At 49.0% G+C, this 23,520-nt stretch overlaps 2 protein-coding genes across 9 annotated transcripts in view; one reads left to right on the forward strand and one right to left on the reverse strand.

Moving 5' to 3' along the window:
• The window catches only part of slc30a4 (solute carrier family 30 member 4), a 32,128-nt gene extending 24,612 nt beyond the window's left edge, over positions 1-7,516 (forward strand). For 7 of the 8 annotated variants that reach the window (XM_072277936.1, XM_072277938.1, XM_072277937.1 and 4 more), the window contains 2 exons: positions 296-430; positions 5,614-7,516. In XM_072277936.1, the coding sequence (XP_072134037.1) occupies positions 296-430; positions 5,614-5,789 (311 nt within the window). In that variant the 3' untranslated portion in view covers positions 5,790-7,516. The remainder of the gene's footprint in view (positions 1-295; positions 431-5,613) is intronic. The other variant, XM_072277939.1, reaches the window with a different exon arrangement.
• A 12,329-nt stretch (positions 7,517-19,845) lies between these two features.
• c14h15orf48 (chromosome 14 C15orf48 homolog) lies at positions 19,846-21,611 on the reverse strand. The gene is made up of 4 exons (XM_072277946.1): positions 21,464-21,611; positions 21,124-21,212; positions 20,657-20,717; positions 19,846-20,149 (listed from the first exon to the last, which is right to left on the reverse strand). Exons 1-4 carry the CDS (start codon positions 21,497-21,499, stop codon positions 20,081-20,083), a joined length of 255 nt encoding a protein of 84 aa, XP_072134047.1. The 5' UTR covers positions 21,500-21,611; the 3' UTR covers positions 19,846-20,080.
• Between the last annotated feature and the right edge of the window lie 1,909 nt (positions 21,612-23,520).

Here is a 23,520-nt window from a genome sequence, read left to right on the forward strand (position 1 = left end):
AAAAAGAATCGGTCCCAACACAGAGCTCTGTGGAACACCATCAGCCACCAGCAGCCAACCAGAACAGGCTCCATTTTTTTTCCACTCTTTGCCAATCAGCCACTGCTTTATCCCTGCTAGAATCTTTCCTGTAATACCACGGGCTCGTAGCTTGAAAAGCAGCCTCATGTGGCACCTTGTCAAAGGCCAGTGAAAATCCAAGTGGACAACATAACCGATTCTCTTTCGTCTGTCATGTTGTAGTATTTGAACTTCCCGCTGACGGGCAGCCTGACACTGACTCTGTCCCCCTCAGGTACTCCTCGACACCTTGATGTTGATCACATTCGGGATTCTTTGCTGAAGATTGAAGATGTCCACTCTGTTCAGGATCTGAATGTGTGGTCACTAACCGTGGGGAAAACAGCAGCCATTGTTCACTTGAGGCTGGGTGAGTGATTGACTACTTTATCTCCCTACTGGCTATTAACTGTGTGCTTTGGCACTGAGTAGAGTCGCAGAGGAGTACAGCACAGAACCAGGCCCTTTGACCCATCTAGTTTGTGTTGAACAATTTAAACTGTCTACTCCCATCGACCTGCACTGGGACCAGAGCCCTCTATATCCCTCCATGTCCCTCCTGTCCGTGTATCGATCCAAACTTCTCTTAAATGTTGGAACCGAACTCGCACAAATCACTTGTGCTGGCAGCTCATTCCACACTCTTCTGATCCTCCGCGTGAAGAAGTTTCCCCTCATTTTCCCCTTAAACTTTAACCCTTCACCCTTAACCCATGATTTCTAGTCCCACCCAACCTCAATAGAAAAGCCTGCTCACATTTACTCAATCTATACCCCCTCATAATTTTACAAACCTCTGTCAAATCTTTTGATTTTCTACATTCTAAATAATAGTCCTAACCTATTCAAATAAATATAACTCAGATCTTCCAGACATACCAACATCCTTGCAAATTTTTTCTGTATTCCGTGTCCCCGTGAGCCCCTCTCCCCCGTCTCCCCAGTTAGATGTGACCCTCTCTCCCCGTGAGCCCGTCTCCCGTCAGTTAGTAAGCTGATACGGGAGCCTTGATCTGACTTCTTTCTGTGTTTCCTGTGGTCACGGACACTGGCCCCGTGGTCACTGTATCTGTGCTCAACACCGTGGACAGTTCTGATTTTCATGCATGAAAGATGTAGCAGTGTCAGAGTGGCTGCAGATGGAATTCACCGGGATGTTCCCGGAGGGCTGCAATTAGACAGAGAATCTGGACTGGCTCGTTTTATTCTCTCTGGAATGTAGAGGTTGGGAGGTTAGAGGTTTCTGAAATTACAAAGATCATAGATAGGATAGATTATCAGCAAGGGGAGTCTGGAACTCAAGGGCACGGGTTTAAGGTAAGAGAGGAGGAATTTGAAGGTGATGTGAGAGGGTTTAAGGTAAGAGAGGAGGAATTTGAAGGTGATGTGAGAGGGGTTAAGGTAAGAGGGGAGGAATTTGAAGGTGATGTGAGAGGGTTTAAGGTAAGAGAGGAGGAATTTGAAGGTGATGTGAGAGGGTTTAAGGTAAGAGGAGGAATTTGAAGGTGATTTGAGAGGGTTTAAGGTAAGAGAGGAGGAATTTGAAGGTGATGTGAGAGGGTTTAAGGTAAGAGGGGAGGAATTTGAAGGTGATGTGAGAGGGGTTAAGGTAAGGGGAGGAATTTGAAGGTGATGTGAGAGGGTTTAAGGTAAGAGGGGAGGAATTTGAAGGTGATGTGAGAGGGGTTAAGGTAAGAGGGGAGGAATTTGAAGGTGATTTGAGAGGGTTTAAGGTAAGAGGGGAGGAATTTGAAGGTGATGTGAGAGGGTTTAAGGTAAGAGAGGAGGAATTTGAAGGTGATGTGAGAGGGGTTAAGGTAAGAGGGGAGGAATTTGAAGGTGATGTGAGAGGGTTTAAGGTAAGAGAGGAGGAATTTGAAGGTGATTTGAGAGGGTTTAAGGTAAGAGAGGAGGAATTTGAAGGTGATGTGAGAGGGTTTAAGGTAAGAGGAGGAATTTGAAGGTGATTTGAGAGGGTTTAAGGTAAGAGGGGAGGAATTTGAAGGTGATTTGAGAGGGTTTAAGGTAAGAGAGGAGGAATTTGAAGGTGATGTGAGAGGGGTTAAGGTAAGAGGGGAGGAATTTGAAGGTGATTTGAGAGGGTTTAAGGTAAGAGAGGAGGAATTTGAAGGTGATGTGAGAGGGGTTAAGGTAAGAGGGGAGGAATTTGAAGGTGATGTGAGAGGGGTTAAGTTAAGAGGGGAGGAATTTGAAGGTGATTTGAGAGGGTTTAAGGTAAGAGAGGAGGAATTTGAAGGTGATGTGAGAGGGGTTAAGGTAAGAGGGGAGGAATTTGAAGGTGATGTGAGAGGGGTTAAGTTAAGAGGGGAGGAATTTGAAGGTGATTTGAGAGGGTTTAAGGTAAGAGGGGAGGAATTTGAAGGTGATGTGAGAGGGGTTAAGGTAAGAGGGGAGGAATTTGAAGGTGATGTGAGAGTGTTTAAGGTAAGAGAGGAGGAATTTGAAGGTGATGTGAGAGGGTTTAAGGTAAGAGGAGGAATTTGAAGGTGATTTGAGAGGGTTTAAGGTAAGAGGGGAGGAATTTGAAGGTGATTTGAGAGGGTTTAAGGTAAGAGAGGAGGAATTTGAAGGTGATGTGAGAGGGTTTAAGGTAAGAGGAGGAATTTGAAGGTGATTTGAGAGGGTTTAAGGTAAGAGGGGAGGAATTTGAAGGTGATTTGAGAGGGTTTAAGGTAAGAGAGGAGGAATTTGAAGGTGATGTGAGAGGGGTTAAGGTAAGAGGGGAGGAATTTGAAGGTGATTTGAGAGGGTTTAAGGTAAGAGAGGAGGAATTTGAAGGTGATGTGAGGGGTTAAGGTAAGAGGGGAGGAATTTGAAGGTGATGTGAGAGGGGTTAAGTTAAGAGGGGAGGAATTTGAAGGTGATTTGAGAGGGTTTAAGGTAAGAGAGGAGGAATTTGAAGGTGATGTGAGAGGGGTTAAGGTAAGAGGGGAGGAATTTGAAGGTGATGTGAGAGGGGTTAAGTTAAGAGGGGAGGAACTTGAAGGTGATTTGAGAGGGTTTAAGGTAAGAGGGGAGGAATTTGAAGGTGATTTGAGAGGGTGTAAGGTAAGAGGAGGAATTTGAAGGTGATGTGAGAGGGGTTAAGGTATGAGGGGAGAATTTGAAGGTGATGTGAGAGGGGGGGGTTTCTCAGCCAGAGAACAGAATTAGGTTTGTTATCACCAGCATACAGAATGTTGTCGCAAACAAGAGAAAGTCTGCAGATGCTGGAAATCCGAGCAACACACACGAAACGTCGGAGGAACTTGGGCCAGGCTGCGTCTGTGGAAAAGAGTAAACAGTCGATGTCTGGGGCGGAAACCCTTCAGCAGGACTGGAGAGAAAAAGATGAGGAACAGATTTAACAGGAGTGGGGAGGGGAGAGAGAAACACAAGGTGATCGGTGAAACTGGGAGGGGGAGGGATGAAGTGAAGAGCTGGGATGTTGATCGGTGAAAGAGATACAGGGCTGGAGAAGGGGGAGTCTGATAGGAGAGGACAGAACACCAAGAAGAAAGAAAAGGCGGAGGAGCATTAGGGGAGGCGATGGGCGGGCAAGGCGATGAGGTGAGAGAGGGAAATGGGGGTGGGCAGAAAGTGGGGGGGGGGGAGATGTGTTTGGTGGTGGGATCCTGTTGGAGATGGCAGAATTGCTGGAGAATTATGTACTGGAAGCGGAGGCTGGTGGGGTGATAAGTGAGGACAAGAGGAACCCTATCCCTGGTGGGGTGGCGGGAGGATGGGGTAAAAGCAGATATATGTGAAATGGAAGAGATACGGTTGAGGGCAGCATTGATGGGGGAGGAAGGGAAGCCCCTTTCCTTGAGGAAGGAGGACATCTCCTTCGTTCTGCAATGAAAAGCCTCATACTGGGAGCAGAAGTGGCAGAGACAGAGGAATTAAGAGAGGGCGGTGGCGTTACAGGGTGGGAAGATGTATAGTCCAGGTAGCTGTGAGAGTCTCTGGGTTTATAATAGCCATCAGTAGATGAGCTGTCTCCGGAGATAGAGTGAGATCAGGAAAGGGGGGGAGGTGTCGGATATGAACCAGGTAAATTTGAGGGCAGAGTGGAAGTTGGTCTTGCAGTAGCAGTATCATGCAATCCACTACTAATTACAACAGGAATATGGAGAAGGCTGGTTGTCTGGATTGACCTTGGAGATGAAGTGGTGTTACAATATCTGAAAGTCGTTTGGACGGGTACTTGGATAGGAAAGGCCCACAGGATGACAGGCCAAATGCAAGCGAATAGGAGTAGTGTAGATTGGCATCAGGTTCAGGGTGGAGAAGATGGGCCAAGTGGCCTTACATTTCTGTGCTTGAGCATCAGACTACAGCTTGAACCACTGATCACAGACACCTCTCCTGGCTGCAATTGCTGAAGTGAATCCCGTGTGTGAAGAACAGCATGCACAATCCCATTTGCCACTTTCACTGAAAACACAGAGTGCCCTAAGCCCTGTCCCCGGAGGCGGTCCCTCCTGTCTCCTCTGGCACCTCCTCGTGTACCCTGAGCCTGTGAACAGCTCAGGACCAAATGGACCAAAGGTGACATGGGTGCGTGAGGTCATACTGGTGCGTGACATAATACGGGTGCGTGAGGAAGAGGGTGCCTGAGGAAATACGGTCCGTGAGGAAGAGGGTGCCTGAGGAAATACGGTGCGTGAGGTAGAGGGCTGGATGGGAGGATGCTGACCAGACGTGGGTGAGGAGGATGGGAAGGGATTGGGATGATGAAGGTTGGAGGGGATGTTGGACGGTCGAGGTTAGGAATTTATGCAGCTTGAACTTTATGACATTACAGCACAGTACAGGCCTTTTGGCCCATAGCGTTGTGCTGACTCTCTAACCTACTCCAAGGTCAATCTAACCTTTCCCTCCATTTTTCTATCATCCATGTGTCTGTCTAAGTGTCCCTAATATATTTGCCTCGACCCTTGGCAGGGCGTTCCACACTCCCACCACTCTCTGTGTGGGGGAAAGAACAAAGAAACTAACTAACTTTTGACACCAACTCTACTTTCCTCCAATCACGTTAAAATTATACCTCCCGGTACTACCCATTTCCACCCTGTGGAAAGTCTCTGGCTGTCCTCCTGTCATATAGACCATACGTTATAGGAGCAGAATTCGGCCATTTGGCCCATCAAGTCTGCGCCCCCATTCCATCATGGCTGATTTATTATCCCTCTCCTGCCTTCTCCCCGTAACCTTTGACACCCTTACTAATCAAGAACATACCAACCTCCGTTTAAACATACCCAATGACTTTACCTCCACAGCCATCTGAGACAGTGAATTCCACGGATTCACCACCTCTGGCTAAAGAAATTCCTCCTCAGCTCTGCTATATTAGACACCTCTAGTAAGTGAATAGAAGTGGAATTCTCTTGTTGGAAGAATTGAGATCCAGTTGTAGGGGTGTGTCCACGTGCTGACTCTGGTGAGCCATGTCCTGGTTAGAACCACTGACCGGTCAGCTGGTGTTTACCCAGTTATTTGTGTGTCCCTCCTGCTGGCTGTGAGGTTTTGATTGCTGTATGTGTTCAGTTGCAGAGGGGACGTCCAGATGGGAAGATGTTCAGTGCAAGGCTCATCACATCTTGCGGCATTCCTACGGCATACACCAGTGTAGTGTGCAGCTGCAGGTCTACAAGGAGTCATCGGACAGTGTTTGCACCAAATGTGGGTCCTTGGATCTTCAGGGACCTGCTCGTTCAAGTTAGTGCCTTCTGTTACAGTTGTCACCAGGACTGCACATTTGGAAAGCCAGCCGTACTACTGCAACCCAGCAATGTGCCACCTCCCTCTCTCACTGCTGGACCCCCCACCCCCAGCTGCTGTTCCTCAGGGAGACTCTGATCATGGCCTTTGCCTGTTTTCCCAGGTTCCTGTGGCCAACAGTCGACTTGTCCACTTAACTGTTCAAACTTTTCATTCATCACACAGAACTTTAGCTGTTTATGTGAGACAGCTCAAGAGTTTCCAGTGCTGATCTGAATCCAAGCATTGCCGCTTCTCCTGGGGACTAGGAGCGTTGTGGTGGGATGGTGCTGAAGTCCCTAGCACAGCTCTAGCAGGCAGAATGGCCTCTAAGGGAATACTGCGCTGGACTATTCTACAGGAGCTGATTGGAGGCTGGGCACTTGATCAGTGGAGCCAGCTATTGTGGACAGTGACTGGTAGAGAATTTCATACCTCTCCACGTTAACCCTTTCAGCCATCCTGACATCTGAGCTCCCAGCGCCTCTGGGTGGGGGCTGAAACCCCAGTTACAGTGTGGCCAGCCCGCAGCATTGTCTGAGCAGGAGATGGTTTGCATTGAGACCCCTTATTCCCCAGAGGAGCTCATTCCTTTAAAATGAACGTTTTAAATGTAGATGTGCCAAGATTCAGCAGAAAAATTACTTCAAATCATGTCAGGAGCACAAGAAAATCTGCAGACGCTGGAAATCCAAAGCAACACGCACAAAATGCTGGGAGAACTCAGCAGGCCAGGCAGTATCTATGGAAAAGAGTGCCATCGACATTCCGGGCTGAGACCCTTTGGCAGGTTTGTGAGTGTTGCTTCGAATCACGTGCAGCCTTCCGGGATGGGATTCAGAAGATGCATTCTCAGTTTCCAATGTTTACCCATATCTGTAGATTAACACCTCGAACATCTAACCTGTCTGTGCCTGAAACTCAGCCTCTCCGTTCACTGCAGCAATGATCTTTTAGCCTTTAATCTGCTGGGAGAAATCAGGCCATTTAAAAATGTTTTTACTGAGGAGATACTAACAAACAAGTAATGATTTGTACAATCTGGTAAGACTATTTTTATAATTTATATGAAAGTAACTGCAGGGTTTCTGACAGTGTCCATCACCCTGCACAGCTGTGAAGTTGCAGGACATGCTGTTGTCCTGTTTAATCGGCTCTCCTCGGAGTTAATCAAACAGTGTTGCGCACAATTCCAGAAGCAGTACATTGTCGGACAAGTAACATTGATAAAGTTCAGCCTTTGTGGCAGGTTTCACTCTCTATCATGAGTCTATCATGTGTCTTTAAGCCCTATACCTTGATGTGGTGGGTGGTAATCCCTTTCTGCTGCTCAGAGGGGCAATCTGGAATCTCGATTCACCCCCTTCAGCTGGTCACTGTTGCTACTTTGGTAGGATGGCAGTTGCTGTCTGATACCCAGTCTTCAGAGACCAGCAGTATGTCACTGGTAAGACCTGATATTTCTGCAGGTACCTCGTGCCCAACAGCTTCTCGCAGCCCATGGTCAAACCTGGGCTGCTCGTGCCCGAGGTATATTGCTACAAGTTCCCCATTTCAATTATTTACCATCTTCTTCCTTTCTTTCGTCAGTTTAACAGCTAACATGTCACCTGGATATCATGTATGTACCTTGATTGAATATTAATGTTGTAACAATAAAACCATCCGCGGTATCGTATACCCCTTTCAATTATGTATGATCTCCCTTTGGCTCGAGCCTTTGCCACAGCGTCGAGAGCTTTCATTTTCCTCGGTTTCTAACTCTTCATATTTTCCCCACAGTCCAAGTGCTTTTAAATTTATTTCAGTTCATCTGTGATGTTGAATTTTACAGCACTGATGTTTCAGTTACTCAAATGGGATTTTCTTTAAGTTGAATACTGAAGAAATAGATTCATGCCCCTATTTTATAATTATCAGATATTATAAAATATGATCTGATCTTTCAGTAGATGCTCCCATTTTCTTGGTTCTACTTAACCTGCTTCGGCCACTGATCGACTGGAGATGATTCTTTTCGATCTTACCCAGTGGTGTACGTGTCTATATTGTGGAAATAACGTTACCTTACAGTCTCTGGGGTTAGAAACATAGAAAACCTACAGCACAATACAGGCCCTTCGGCCCACAATGCTGTGCCGAACATGTCCTTACCTTAGAAATTACCTCGGGTTACCCATAGACTATTTTTCTAAGCTCCATGTACCTGTCCAGGAGTCTCTTAAAAGACCCTATTGTATCCACCTCCACCACTGTCGCTGGCAGCCCATTCCACACACTCACCACTCTCTACGTTTTAAAAAAAAAACACTAACCCCTGACATCTCCTCTGTACCTACTCCCCAGCACCTTAAAACTGCCCGCTCATTTAGCCATTTCAGCCCTGGGAAAAAGCCTCTGACTATCCACACGATCAATGCCTCTCATCATCTTATACACCTCTATCAGGTCACCTCTCATCCTTCGTCGCTCCAAGGAGAAAAGGCCAAGTTCGCTCAACCTGTTTTCATAGGGCATGCTCCCCAATCCAGGCAACATCCTTGTAAATCTCCTCTTCACCCTTTCTATGGTTTTCACGTCCTTCCTGTAGTGAGGCGACCAGAACTGAGCACAGTACTCCAAGTGGGGTCTGACCAGGGTCCTATATAGCTGCTACATTACCTCTTGGCTCTTGAACTCAATCCCACGATTGATGTTTGCCAATACACCGTATGCTTTCTTAACCACACAGTCAACCTGCGCAGCAGCTTTGAGTGTCCTATGGACTCAGACTCCAAGATCCCTCTGATCCTCCACACTGCCAAGAGTCTTACCATTAATACTATATTCTGCCATCATATTTGACCTACCAAAATGAACCACTTCACACTTATCTGGGTTGAACTCCATCTGCCACTTCTCAGTCCAGTTTTGCATCCTATCAATGTCCCGCTGTAACCTCTGACAGCCCTCCACACTATCCACAACACCCCCAACCTTTGTGTCATCAGCAAACTTACTAACCCATCCCTCCACTTCCTCATCCAGGTCATTTATAAAAATCACAAAGAGAAAGGGTCCCAGAACAGATCCCTGAGGCACACCACTGGTCACCGACCTCCATGCAGAAAATGACCCGTCTACAACCACTCTTTGCCTTCTGTGGGCAAGCCAGTTCTGGATCCACAAAGCAAAGTCCCCTTGGATCCCATGCCTCCTCACTTTCTCAATAAGCCTTGCATGGGGTACCTTATCAAATGCCTTGCTGAAATCCATATACACTGCATCTACTGCTCTTTCTTCATCAATGTGTTTAGTCACATCCTCAAAAAATTCAATCAGGCTTGTAAGGCACAACCTGCCCTTGACAAAGCCATGCTGACTATTCCTAGTCATATTATGCCTCTCCAAATATTCACAAATCCTGCCTCTCCGGATCTTCTCCATCAACTTACCAACCACTGAAGTAAGACTCACTGGTCTATAATGTCCTGGGCTATCTCTACTCCCTTTCTTGAATAAAGGAACAACATCTGCAACCCTCCAATCCTCCGGAACCTCTCCCGTCCCCATTGATGTGGCAAAGATCATTGCCAGAGGCTCAGCAATCTCCTCCCTCGCCTCCCACAGTAGCCTGGGGTAGATCTTGTCCGGTCCAACTTGATGCTTTCCAAAAGTTCCAGCACATCCTCTTTCTTAATGTCTATATGCTCAAGCTTTTCAGTCCGCTGTAAGTCGTCCCACAATCACCAAGATCCTTTCCATAGTGAATACTGAAGCAAAGTATTCATTAAGTACCTCTGCTGTCTCCTCCAGTTCCATACACACCTTTCCACTGTCACACTTGATTAGCCCAAGTGTCGAACCCTGTGTCACCCCCGCCCCCTTTCCAAATCCCGACGTGTTGTGGGGCAGAAGGCTGCCCCCCTCCCCCGTGCTTGTGATTGTTCCCTGAAAACCTGTCTTCAGAAAATCTGAAATAAAAACAAAAACACAGCAAGTCAGGGAGTACCTGTGGAAAGTTCACATCCCAGGATTGTTCGGAACAGGGAGAGAAAGCAAATTAAAAATCAGATTTCTTTGTCCTTTGTGCATGAGAACATCAAATCAGTGATTTGAGTCAGTGACCAACATTGTCTAATGATGCGCTGGGGGCGTCTGGACTGGGAGAGCAAACGCACGTGGCCACACATCCCAGCGCCAACAGAGCACCCCGCGATTTACTAACCCTACCCCTACGTCTGGACTGGGAGAGCAAACGCACGTGGCCACACATCCCAGCGCCAACAGAGCACCCCGCGATTTACTAACCCTAACCCTACCCCTACGTCTGGACTGGGAGAGCAAACGCACGTGGCCACACATCCCAGCGCCAGCAGAGCACCCCGCGATTTACTAACACTAACCCTAACCCTACGTCTGGACCGGGAGAGCAAACGCACGTGGCCACACATCCCAGCGCCAACAGAGCACCCCGCGATTTACTAACCCTAACCCTAACCCTACGTCTGGACCGGGAGAGCAAACGCACGTGGCCACACATCCCAGCGCCAACAGAGCACCCCGCGATTTACTAACACTAACCCTAACCCTACGTCTGGACCGGGAGAGCAAACGCACGTGGCCACACATCCCAGCGCCAACAGAGCACCCCGTGATTTACTAACCCTAACCCTACGTCTGGACCGGGAGAGCAAACGCACGTGGCCACACATCCCAGCGCCAACAGAGCACCCCGTGATTTACTAACCCTAACCCTAACCCTACGTCTGGACCGGGAGAGCAAACGCACGTGGCCACACATCCCAGCGACAACAGAGCACCCCGTGATTTACTAACCCTAACCCTAACCCTACGTCTGGACCGGGAGAGCAAACACACGTGGCCACACATCCCAGCGCCAACAGAATAACCCACGATTTACTAACCCTAACCCTACCCCTACGTCTGGACTGGGAGAGCAAACGCACGTGACCACACATCCCAGTGCCAACAGAGCACCCCACAATTTACTAACCCTACGTCTGGACCGGGAGGGCAAACGCACGTGACCATGGGGAGAACGTACAAACTCCTCACTGGGCGGTGGGAACTGTCAGACGAGGTGTGGGAGGGCCATGTGGGGACGAGGGGAAGGATTGTGCTGGCTGCAGTAATGGCTCCGTTGCCCGTGTCACACGTTGTTTACATGGTGACCTTCTGTTGTCGGTCTCTCTCTGAGGCGCTGGAATGTACAAAGTGGGGAGGGAGGGACAGCAGCGGGGTGACACAGACAGAGCTTTCTGAGGCTGGGGATTTCAGTACTGAGCCCCGCAAACGCAGATGAGTTGTCCCTGCAGCCTGTGTCTGACGGTGCTGGAGGCTCACTGACTGATGGGCTGGAGTGGGATGGAGAGGTAAACACCCGTCTCTCCTGTGGACTGAACACAGGCTCCCCACAAAGTGGCCTAGTCTGTGTCTGGTCTCCCTGATGTAGGGGAGCCCACATGGGGTGTAGGACATCAGAATGGGGGGGGCAAGAGAATCTCCGGCTCACTTGGAGAGACAGTGGGAAGAGGTGAAAGGAAGGAGTTCTGTGTGGTGGGGATAGAAGACCAGGAAATTGCAGAGGCCAATCCCCTCAAAATGCTGAGTGGGGAGAGGTGGGGAAAAGTGCAGCATACAACTGAACGCCGGCCACATTACCTGCTCGGAGTTTACTGTTGTGGTCATCACCGCGGTACACACACCCCGTCCTCCCTTCCCATCACCGAGCACGAACACCAAAGTCTCACTGGGAGGGCTTTACACCATCGCCAGCTCACTACAAAACAAACATTTGGTCTCTTCATAATTGCAGGAGACTTCAATCATGTTGACCTGCAGGACATTTTACCCAAATTCCACCAACACGTCACTATGTCCACTAGGGGAACAGACTGGACTGTGTTCATACAAACAGTCCATCCTACTTCCTCACATCTCTGACCACGTCTCTCTAACGCTAATCCCAGCACTCTGACTGAAAGTGGAGAGCCAGTCAAGAGGGCCACCATTGTACGGCCTAAGGAGGCGATCTCTGTGCTCCAGGCCTGTTTGAATGGACCAACTGGGATGTTCAGGGAGACTGCCACAGACCTTGACAATGTGCCCCATCTGTCACTGATCGCTTCCGTTAGTGTTGGCGATGTTGGTACCGCAAGAATGGTCATCTCGCTTCCGTGGAGAACCTCGGCTGAACGCAGAGGTGCGCGTGGGATGCTGCCTTCATGTCTGGAGAAACGCTCTCCAAGCAGCCAAGCGAAACCTCATCTTAGACTTCAAGAGGGCATAATAAATTCAGGAATTCCCATTTGATGATGATCCCTAGTGAATGTGGCTGGTTATCAAGGGCACTGCTAACTATGTGTATGTGACACCTTCCTCCCTGACTCCCAAAAGAACTTCCATGCTTCGAGGCATGCAACACAACGCTGACCAGCAAAGGTGAGCAGCGACTGTCTGTAACAGCTGCAGACATGAAAAGGACTCCATGGAGAGTCAACTCCTGCAGGGCAGAGGGGCCAGGCAACATCCCAGGCTGAAGATGAGTATGAACAGCAGCTCACTGACGTCTTCAGGGACATCTTCAACACTTCAGTCATCCGGGCTGCTGTCTCCCCATGCCTCAAATCAGCCACCATCATCCCTGTACCAAAGAACTCTACACCTTCAGAACTAAATGACTGCCACCCAGTGGCCCTGACACCAATATCATGAAATGCTTTGAACACTGTTAAGGAAACATATCAAAAACTCCATTCCTGCCACACTGGTCATTCAGCAACAGTAACACTGGCAGATGCCAGGCAACTGGCCCTGATACTTCTAGAAATCAAGGACACTTACATCAGATTTCAGTTTGACATTCAATACTATTGTCCCACAGACCTTGGTGAACAAACTCATATTCCTTAGTCTAAAGACACCACCATGCAACAGGATGTTAGACTTCCTAATGAACGAACCTCAGGTAGTCAGGATGCACAACTGTTCCTCCCTCCCCATCATCCCCAACACGGGTGCCCTCCAGGGCTGTGAGCTGAGCCCATTGCTGTACACTCTGCTCAGCACATGCTGCATGGCCAAACACCCAAACAATCACATCGTCAATGTTCACTGATGACATGACAGTGGTTGGGCTCATCACCAACAATGATGAGACAGCCTCCAGAGAGGCAGAGAGGAGGTGGAAGAGCTTGAGGCCTGGTGCTAGACAAATAATTTTCTTAATGTTAACAAGACAAAGGAGATAGTTATTGACTTCAGGAAAATTCGTACCACTCCCCCCCCCCTTCCCCCCCCCCCCCCCATTTACATGGGTGGCACAACAGTGGAAACTGCAAGCAGTTCCAGACTCCTGGAAGTGCACATCACACACAACTTCTCATGGTCCCAAAACACATCCTACCCAGTCAAGAAAGCTCACCAATGCCTCTACTTTCTGAGGAGGCTGAAGAGAGCTGGACTTTGTACATCTACACGCACGTCATTCTACAGATGTGCAGTAGAGAGCATCCTAACAAGCTGCATCACTGCATGGTACGGAAACTGTATTGTGGCAGACAGGAAGGCTCTACAGTGGGTAGTTAAAAACTGCCAGATGCATCACTGGCACTAGCCTACCCACCATCATGAACATATGTACAGAAAAGGGCCAGTAACATCATGAACAATCCCACCCACCCTGGTCATGGACTGGGAGCATCAGGAACAATCCCAGCCACCCTGGTCATGGACTGGAGCATCAGGAACAATCCCAGCCACCCTGGTCATGGACTGGAGCATCAGGAACAATCCCAGCCACCCTGGTCATGGACTGGAGCATTAGGAATGATCTCAGCCACCCTGGTCATGGACTGGGAGCATCAGGGAGGAGGCTATCTGGCATCCTGGCCAGGATCAGCCCACGCACCAAGAACATATCTATGGAAAAGGTGCTGGAAATATCCCAAAAAGGAAGAAGTATTCCAAAGGAAAGATGACACAACTGTAGCTGACAAGGAAGTCAAAGCCAACATAAAAGCCAAAGAGAGGGCACATAGTAGAGCAAAGGTTCATGGGAAGTTAGAGGATTGGGAAGCTTTTAAAAACCAACAGAAGGCAACTAAAAAAGTCATTAAGAAGGAAAAGATGGAATATGAAGGCAAGCTAGCCTATAACACTAAAAAGAAACCAAAAGTTTCTGCAGATACATAGTGTAAAAGAGAAGTGAGAATAGACATTGGACCACTGGAAAATGATGCTGGAGAGGTAGTAATAGGAGACAAGAAAATGGCAGATAAACTGAATAATTATCTTACATCAGTCTTCACCGTGGAAGGCACTAGCAGTCTGATGGAAATTACAGATGACAGGGGTGAGAAGTGTTTGAAGTTGCAATTACTAAGGAGAAGGTTCTTGGGAAACTGAAAGGTCTGAAGGTAGATAAGTCACCTGGACCAGATGGTCTACAAAGAGATGGCTGAAGAGATTGTGGAAGCATTAGTAATGATCTTTCAAGAACCATTAGATTCTGGAAGACTGGAAAATTGCACATGTCTCTCCATTCTTCAAGAAGGGAGAAAGGCAGAAGAAAGGAAATTATAGACCAGTTAATCTGACCTCAGTAGTTGGAAAGATGTTGGAGTCAATGTTTAAGGATGTAGCTTTGGGGTACTTGGAGGCACAGGCTGTAGTTACCATGGTTTCTTCAAGGGAAAATCTTGCCTGACAAATCTTTTGGAACTCTTCGAAGAAATAACAAGCAGGATGGACAAAGGAGAATTGGTTGATGTTGTGTATTTGGATTTCCAGAAGGCCTTTGACAAGGTGCCACACATGAGGCTGCTTAACAAGTCTATGATATTACAGGAAAGATTTTTACATGGATAAAGTGGTGGCTGATTGGCAGGAGTCAAAGTATGGGAATAAAGGGGGCCTTTTCTGGCTGGCAGCTGGTGACTAGTGGTGTTCCACTGGGGTCTGCATTGGGACCAATTCTTCTTACATTTTATGTCAATGATTTGGATAATGGAATTGATGGCTTTGTTGCAAAGTTTGCAGATGATATGAAAATAGGTGGAGAGGCAGGTAGTTTTGAAGGAGAGGCTACAGAAGGACTTAGACAGATTAGGAGAATGGGCAAAGAAATGGCAAATGAGATACAGTGTCGGGAAGTGTATAGGATGGTCATACATTTTGGTAGAAGAAATGAAAGAGTTGACTATTTTCTAAATGGAGAGAAAATACAAAAAAACTGAGATGCAAAGGGACTGGGAGCCCTTGTGAAGGATTCCCTGAAGGTTAATTTGCAGGTTGAGTCTGTGGTGAGGAAGGCAAATGTGATGTCAGGGTTCATTGTTAGAAGGTCCTGAAGGAGTGTGCTGAGTTAGCTGTGAGGAGTTCTCCGATGCATTTTCAATCGAGTCTCAGCCTGAACAGGGTCCCAGATCTCTGGAAAACATCGTGTGTGGCCCCAATACCCAGGAAGGGCCAAGCAAAAGTCTGGAATGAATACCATTTAGTGACCCTGACCTCACACGTCATGAAGACTGTAGAGAGGCTGGTCCTGGCTCACCTCCGACCCCTGGTCAGATCAGCCCTCGATCCCCTGCAGTTTGCCAACCAGGAGCACGTTGGAGGCTGAACAGAGGCTACTCCCATTTGGATAAGCAGAACAGCACTGTGAGGGTCATGTGTTTTGATTTCTCAAGTGTTTTCAATGCCATACAGCCCTCATTCAATGCAGGTTGGCATTTCCATTGTATCCTGGATAATGGACTACCTGACTGGCAGACCACTGTATATCTGACCAGAGCTGTGTGTCAGACATGGCTATAAGCAGCACTGGGGCCCCACAGGGGACTGTATTGGCTCTCCTGTTTACCCGTATACCATCAGTCATGTCATCTGTAGAAATTCACTGATGACTCAGCAATAGTTTGGTGTATGGAGGGAGGACGGGAGGATGAATACGGGGCCCTGGTGGAGGACTTTGTCAAATGGTGCAAGCTGAATCATCTGCAGCTCAACATCAGTAAGACAAAAGAGATGGTGATGGACTTTAGGACATGGATATGGTGAGGATCTACAAGTACCTGGGGTGCACCTGGATGACAGACTTGAGTGGAGCACCAACACAGAGGCTGTGTACAAGAAGGGGCAGAGTTACCTCTATTTCCTGAGGAGACTGAGGTCCTTTGGAGTGTGCAGGCCTCTCCTTCACATGTTCTACCAATCTGTTGTCACCAGTACCATCTTCTATATTGTGGTGTGCTGGGGCAATGGCATCAACATGGGTGATGCCAACAGGGTCAATAAACTGATTAGAAAGGCTGGCTCTGTTATAGGAGTCAAACTTGTCACACTGGAGGCTGTGGTAGAACAAAAGACTCTACAGAAGATCCTGGCAATTCTGGATAATGTTTCTCACCCTCTGCATGCCACCTTGGCTGAACAGAGAAGCACTTTTAGTAATGGACTGAGACACCTGTGCTGCTCTATAAGGTCATTCTTACCCTCTGCCATTAGGCTCTGTAATGAGTCAACCTAAAGCCGGGGAAGTGATGGCTCCCCTCCTGTTAGACTGTTTGAGGTAACTTATTTTTTTTAATTCTTTCTTTCTTCTCTTCTAATATTTGTATATCTGTGCACTTGCAATGCCACTGTGATATTGTAACTTCTTTTGGGAGCAATGAAGTATCTATCTATCTATCTATCTATCTACAGTATATTTTTCAAGAGGACTAGAATATAAAAGCAAGGATGTAATGTTGAGGCTTTATAAGACACTGGTGAGGCCTCACTAGGAGTATTGAGAGTAGCTTGTAGGCTGCTTATCTTAGAAGGATGTGCCAACATTGGAGACGGTCCAGAGCAGGTTCACAAAAATGATTCCAGGATTGAACAGCTTGTCATATGAAGACTGTTTGATAGCTCTGGGCCTGTATTCACTCGAATTCGGAAGAATAAAGGGTGACCACATGACAAGATAGGCCAAAGCCAGCATGGTTTCCTGAAAGGAAAATCCTCTCTGACTAACCTACTGCGATTCTTTGAGGAAATTACAAGCGGAGTAGACAAAGGAGATGCAGTAGATGTGCTGTACTTGGATTTTCAGAAGGCCTTTGACAAGGTGCTGCATAGGAGGCTGCTCAGCAAGATAAGAGCCTATGGGATTACAGGGGAGTTACTAGCATAGGTGGAGCATTGACTGATCGGCAGAAAACAGGGAGTGGGAATAAAGGAATCCTATTCTGGCTGGCTGCCAGTTACCAGTGGAGTTCCACAGGGGTCATTGTTGGGACCACTGCTTTTTACAATGTATGACAATGATTTGGAATGTGGGATTAATGGATTTGTGGCTAAATTTGCCGATGATATAAAGATAGGTGGAGGAGTGGGTAGTGTTGAGGAAACAGAGAGACTGAGATAGCTTATGGGAATGGGCAAAGAAGTGGCAAATGAAATACAATGTTGGAAAGTGTATGGTCATGTACTTCGGTGCAAGAAATAAACGGGCAGACTATTATTTAGATGGAGAGAGAATTCAAAATGCAGGGATGCAAAGGGACTTGGGAGTCCTTGTGCAAGATACCCTAAAGGTTAACCTTCAGGTTGAGTCAGTTATAACGAAGACAAATGCAATGTTGGCATTCATTTCTAGAGGTATAGACTACAAGAGCAGGGATGTGATGTTGAGGCTCTATAAGGCACTTATGAGACCACACTTGGAGTATTGTGTGCAGTTTTGGGCTCCTTATTTTAGAAAGGATATACTGACATTTGAGAGGCTTAAGAGAAGATTCGTAAGAATGATTCCAGGAATGAAAGGGTTACCATATGAGGAACGTCTGGCAGCTCTTGGGCTGTATTCCCTGGAGTTCAGGAGAATGAGGGGGGATCTCATAGAAACATTCCAAATGTTAAAAGTCCTGAACAGATTAGATATGGCAAAGTTATTTTCCCTGGTAGGGGATTCTAGGACAAGAGGGCACGACTTCAGGATTGAAGGACGTCCATTTAGAACAGACTCACAGAGAAAGTACTTTAGTCAGAGGGTGGTAAATCTGTGGAATTTATTGCCACGAGGGGCTGTGGAGGCCAAGTCATTGGGCGTATTTAAGGCAGAGGTAGATAGGTTCTTGATTAGCCAGGGCAGAGGACAGAGCCTCCGAGTAAAGGGACGTCCTTTGGAACAGAAATGAGGGGGAATTTCTTTAGCCAGAGAGTAGTGAATCTGGAATTCTTTGCCACAGGGAGCTGTGGAGACCAAGTCTTCACGATTATTTAAGGCAGCAGGTGATAGATTCTTGATTGTTCAAGGCATTAAGGGATAGAGGGAGAAGGCGGGAGACTGGGGCTGAGAGGGAAGATGGATTAGCCATGATGAAATGGCAGAGCAGACTCGATGGACCGAATGGCCTGATTCTTGTGTACCGGGAATGACATTAAGCAATCTTGAATCTCGAATGCGTCTGATGGGGGGATCCCTGTTGGAAATTGTGAGGTGGCTGGCCGGACGGTAGGTGAGGGGCAGGTCTGACCGAGAGGAGACATGCGGGAAATCGGTGCGATGCCCTCAAGAGCTCGGTCGAAGGGGAAGCTGCAGTTCAGGAAGCTGGAATTCATGGTGAACGGTGTCTTTACGGGGGACGGGGGAGTCCTGGCAGTCAGGAAGTCTATAACGGGTGTTACTGGAGAGCCGGAGATTGGAAAGTGAGGGGAAGGGCAGAGTCGGACCTGTGGAGGAGGGACCAGGTTGTTAACTGGGTGCAGAAGCGGTGACTGCTCAGTTCTGCAGGGTCACAGCAATACAGAATGGACCACGGACCCTCCCGGGGTGACCCTCTCTCGGTGCGATGCTGTCTGTACCCCTCCCAGAGTGACGCTTTCTCGGCGAGGACCCTCCCACATTGCAGCGCTCCCTCAGCACTGCCCTACCCAGAGTGCGGGTCAGTACTTGCGATCAGCATCAGATCTCTGCAACATGATTCACTTTGGTAGGTCGAATTTGAAGGCAGAACAGGATGTCGATGGCAGGATTTCATGCCGTGTGGCGCAACAGTCTTGGGACTCTCATCCATTCATCTTCAAAGCTGCCAGGAAGGTCAATTGTCCGGTGAAGAAGGTGTACGATGTGTTGCTTTTCATTAGTCAGGGATGGAGTTCAGGAGCCGTGAGGTAACATTGCAGCTCTATAAAACCCTGGTTAGACCTACACTCGGAGTGTTGTGTTCAGTTCTGGAAAACCTCATTACAGGAAGGATGTGGAGGTTTTAGAGAGGGTGCAGAGGAGATTGATCAGGATGCTGCCTGGTATAGAGGGAAAAGTTTAGTGAGCCAGGGCTTTTCTCTTTGGAGTGAAGGGGGATGAGAGGCGACGTGTGGAAGATGATAAGAAATGATCGGGTGGTGCCCAGACACTATTTCCCAGGGCGGAAATGGTTAATACGAGGGAGCATAGTTTTAAGGTGATTATAGGGGGATGGCAGAATTTTGTTTTACAGAGTGTGTGTGTGTGGATGCTGCAGGTAGAGGCAGATACATTTAAGAGACTCCTTGATAGGCACATGGATGACAGAAAAATGTAGGATAATGTGAGAGAAGGGCTAGATTGATCTTGGGGCAGGCACATTGTGGGCCGAAGGGGCTGTTTGGCGTTGCACGGGGCTCGTTGTAGAGCACGCACAGCGCCGAGCCGGCAGCACCATTCGTCTCCCGGCTGGTAATCTGGGACATTGTGAGATCTAACGCGGTTTGACCCGCTTCACAGTTCCCTGGAATAGCATTTCACACCCCCACCACTCGGTGCTTAAAAAAAACGTCTGACATCCCGCCTTCACTTCCCCCAAATCACCTTAAAATTATACCCCCGCCCCGGGGAAATAAATCCTCGGCTGTCCTTTTATCAAATCGCCCCTGGTCCCCTCGCCCTCGATCTGGAGACACGGAGCCTCTGTCCGGTCCGGGAGTCTGATATACGGATTGTCCTGGGAGAACGAGAGTCGGCGCCACAAAAACGGCGGCAAGAACTGTTCATTATTGTAACTAGTTTTTTTTTATTTTTCATAACTATACAATTCAGTTAAGAGGAATATAATGATTTATATAATGATTTATATAGACACTTTATGCACCGTGGTGACCGATGGTTAGGTATTTGCTGCTAATATAACTCCGGGAGTTCCTGACGGTTCCAATCAGAGAGAAACAATCCCTCCGCATCTTCACCGCGGGATTCAGCGACTCGGACAACAATGACTCAGCGAACAATTCACTTGGTGTAGCGTTTCACCATCTGCAGCTCATCCACCGGCTCCCACTTCTGACTGACAGTGATGAGCTGTTGTGGGGAAGAGAGAGTTAGGGCTAGAAGCGACTGAGCAGGTTTAGGATCCGCTATATACGCCACACGTAGTGAAACTCCTCTGCGAGCTCCAACCTCACTCTCCGCTCCCGGACCGGACCGAACCGAACCGAACCCCGCCCTGGGTTCGCCGACTTCGGCACAAACTTCCACCCAGTTAACTCTTTACTGCCCATTCGCCATTGGCCTGACACCAAATATGGACAAAAAGAGGTTTGCCCAGCCCACAGCAACATCTGGAGACGGTCCTAACGCAGAATTCCTCCCCACAGACGCTGGTCCCTCTCGTTCACCCTTCACTGTGACCCAGGTGCCACTGTGGGAGGGGCCCGTCGGCAGTCCAAACCCTTCATTCACCTCTACACCCCTGACTCCAACCCCGGGGGAGCCTCTGCCCTCGCTGCCCAATATAGGATTCGCCCGTTCCCGGAATGAAGGCGTCGCCTTCCGCATCGAGAACGAAAGCTAAAGCAGTGACGGCACCTTTTGCGGTTTGGTCGGGTCCACGTTCTCCCATGGGGTAGGGTTACGAGACTTGTTCACTCTGCAGAGAGAAACGAACCTTTTAGAGACCGGTCGTTCAAAACGAGCCGAGATGTCCCGCTCGCCCACTCGGAGTGAAGTGCTCGGGCAACGGAACTCACACAGAGTCACAGTCACAGGCTCCCGACACACAGACACCTGTAACACCAACCCTTCCCCAAGCCCCCCTCCAACACCGTCAGGATGAAACGGACAGTGTCGCCCCCACCCCCACAGACACACGTCAACCCCCTTAAACACACCCAGAGAGAAACTGCGATACCCACCTCGCCCCCTCAAACACACACAAACCCTAAACTGACCGAAAGTCGGACAGACAGAACACGACACACCCCACCCCACTCAGCTCCAGCCTTTACCGGCCCGTCCCGTCCCGGCCGGGCGAAGCTGGGGTCAGAGCAACTTACATGACGTCGGTCTTAGTGGCGAGGAAGTAGACACAGGCGCTGATGCCGACAGTGGCGGCCGTGGTCATCAGGGCGACCAGCGGGATGAGCTGCGGGTCAGACACGGTCACTTAGTGACAGGCACAACGAGGTCCGAACTCTGGCTAACGGCCCTAACGGACTCCGGGCTCGGGCCGCTCAACGGTTCCCGCAGCCTGCAGTCGGGCAGCGGGTGTAGGGGAGGAAGCGGCGGAGATCGGGTCACCCTGGGTGGTGAGCGGTGAGAGGTCGGTGGTCCGGGGACATTGGGGTGAGCCGGGGGACATTGGGATGAGCGTTAGGGGTTCCGGGGGGAACTCACCTCTTTCCTTTTGCGGAGCAACGAGAAGAACTGCATCCTCCCCGCTCGGAGCTGTGCTGAAGCGGTAGCAACTTCACCTGAATCCGAGGACAGACGGACTGCGTTGCGTTGCGCTGCGCTCCGCCACTCTGCCCGATTTCCGCGTTCTGTTTCAATTTCGGTGACGAGGCTGGATTCGGGTCACGTACGCACGCAGTGGCGCCCCCAGCGGCGCCGGGAGGAACTGCAGGGGCGGTGCCACCGCTCACAAGAACTATCCACCTGCCGACCGGGGCCCCGGCGAAAACCGGGGACCTTCCAGACAGCGCCGGGAACTGAACCCGTGCACGGAGAAGGGCGGAGGGAGAAGGAAGAGGAGGGGAGCGACGACAGAAACAGGCCATTCGGTCCTCCACATCCCTGCCATCCCACCCAGTCCTTAGCCCTCGTTGATTTAAGTGCTCCCCCAGAAACTAACAGGAGCACACAGTCAAAATTAGACTTTGTGACTGCAATGGGGCAAGGAACCAGCGGGAATAATTATTTTTGACTGGGGGTGAGTGTTCTGGGGCTGGAAGTGTGAGTGCGGGGCCATCCGTATCAGGAGAGGATAATGAATCTTTGCGGATCTGTGGAATTGGATATGTTTAGTCAGGGTGTGAAAGGTTATGGAGATTGGGGTTGAGAGGGAGAATAGATCAATCCTGAAGCAGACTCAATGGGTCAAAGGCACAATTCTGTTCCTGTGTCTTATGGAAAACCAAATTATAAGGTGTTAGGTGAACTGACAATCACTGTTGTCTGTCGTGTAGGCTGCACCTGGGTCATCGGGTCTGACTCCCTACCCAGACGGGGGAGCGTAATGTTCACAAGGACATTCAACCCCGACCACAGGCGCCGTCTGTGTGGAGTTTGCACGTTCTTTCTGTGACCATGGATCCCCTCCTTCCAGGGGCTTTGGTTTCCTCACACATGCCAAAGTCATGCTGAATGTGGTCCAATGTGGTCAGTGGCAGAGCTGATGGACACGAGGGGGTTGAGGAGAGACTGATGGACTGGAGGCTGGGATGGAGAACCCAGGCTGAATTAGGGAAATTTGGGCTGAGAGGAAAATTGGACCAGCCATGACAAAATGGAGGAGCAGACTTGATGGGCCAAATGGCCTAATTCTGCTCCTATATTGTATGAATGGTCTCCCTCTATCATAATAAAACAGAGGAGTTCAGGGCTTAGGACTCACTGTCCACAGCGGTAAGCTCGGAGGGCCTGATGGTCCTTCCCTACATTATCCCTCAACAATGTTGAACCAGCGCGGTCCAGTGGGGCCGAGGTGGCAGTAACTCTGCAGCCCGAGTCTTGCACAGAGCCCTGTGACTGAGAAACATGGTAAACGTGCTAAAATGGAGTCATTGGGAAATAGGGGGAAACCCTCTGCCGGTTGGAATCATACCTGACACAAAGGAAGATAGTTGTGGTGGTTGGAGGCCAACCATCTCATCCTCAGGACATCACTGCAGGAGTTCCTCAGGGAAGTATCCTAGGGCCAGCCATCTTCAGCTGCTTCATCAATGACTGGCCTTCCGTCATAAGGTCAGAAGTGTGGATGTTGGCAGAAGACTGCACAATGTTCTGCACCATTCATGACTCCTCAGATAGTGAAGCGGTTCATACCCAAATGCAGCAGGCCCTGGACAATATCCAGGCTTGAGCTGACCAGTGGCAAGTAACATTCGAGCCACGCAAGTTCCAGGCAATGACCATCTCCACAAGAGAAGGTCTAACCATCGTCCCTTGACATTCAGTGTCTCACCATCACTGAATCTCCTACTATCAACATCCTGGGGATTACCATTGACAGGAAACTGAACTGGTCTAACCATATAAACACTGTGGCTACTAGAGCAGGGCAAAGGCTAGGAATCCTGTGGCATGTAACATACCTCCTGACTCCCCAAAGCCTGTGCACCATCTACAAGGCTCAGGTTAAGAGTGTAATGGAATACTTGCCACTCACCTGGATGAGTGCAGCTCCATCAACACTCAAGAAGCTCATCACCATCCAGTACAAGGCAGCCCAC

Source organism: Mobula birostris, chromosome 14 (genome assembly GCF_030028105.1).
Source record: "Mobula birostris isolate sMobBir1 chromosome 14, sMobBir1.hap1, whole genome shotgun sequence".
NCBI classification, from domain to species: Eukaryota; Metazoa; Chordata; class Chondrichthyes; order Myliobatiformes; family Myliobatidae; genus Mobula; species Mobula birostris.

Bases quoted from the DNA above. Each gene is read 5' to 3' on its own strand.
- c14h15orf48 (XM_072277946.1), bottom strand. From the start codon at position 21,499: ATGCAGTTCTTCTCGTTGCTCCGCAAAAGGAAAGAG. The intron at 21,213-21,463 runs GTGAGTTCCCCC...TCTGACCCGCAG, and splicing joins TGCTCCGCAAAAGGAAAGAG to CTCATCCCGCTGGTCGCCCT. The intron at 20,718-21,123 runs GTAAGTTGCTCT...TTCTCTCTGCAG, and splicing joins GCCACTAAGACCGACGTCAT to AGTGAACAAGTCTCGTAACC.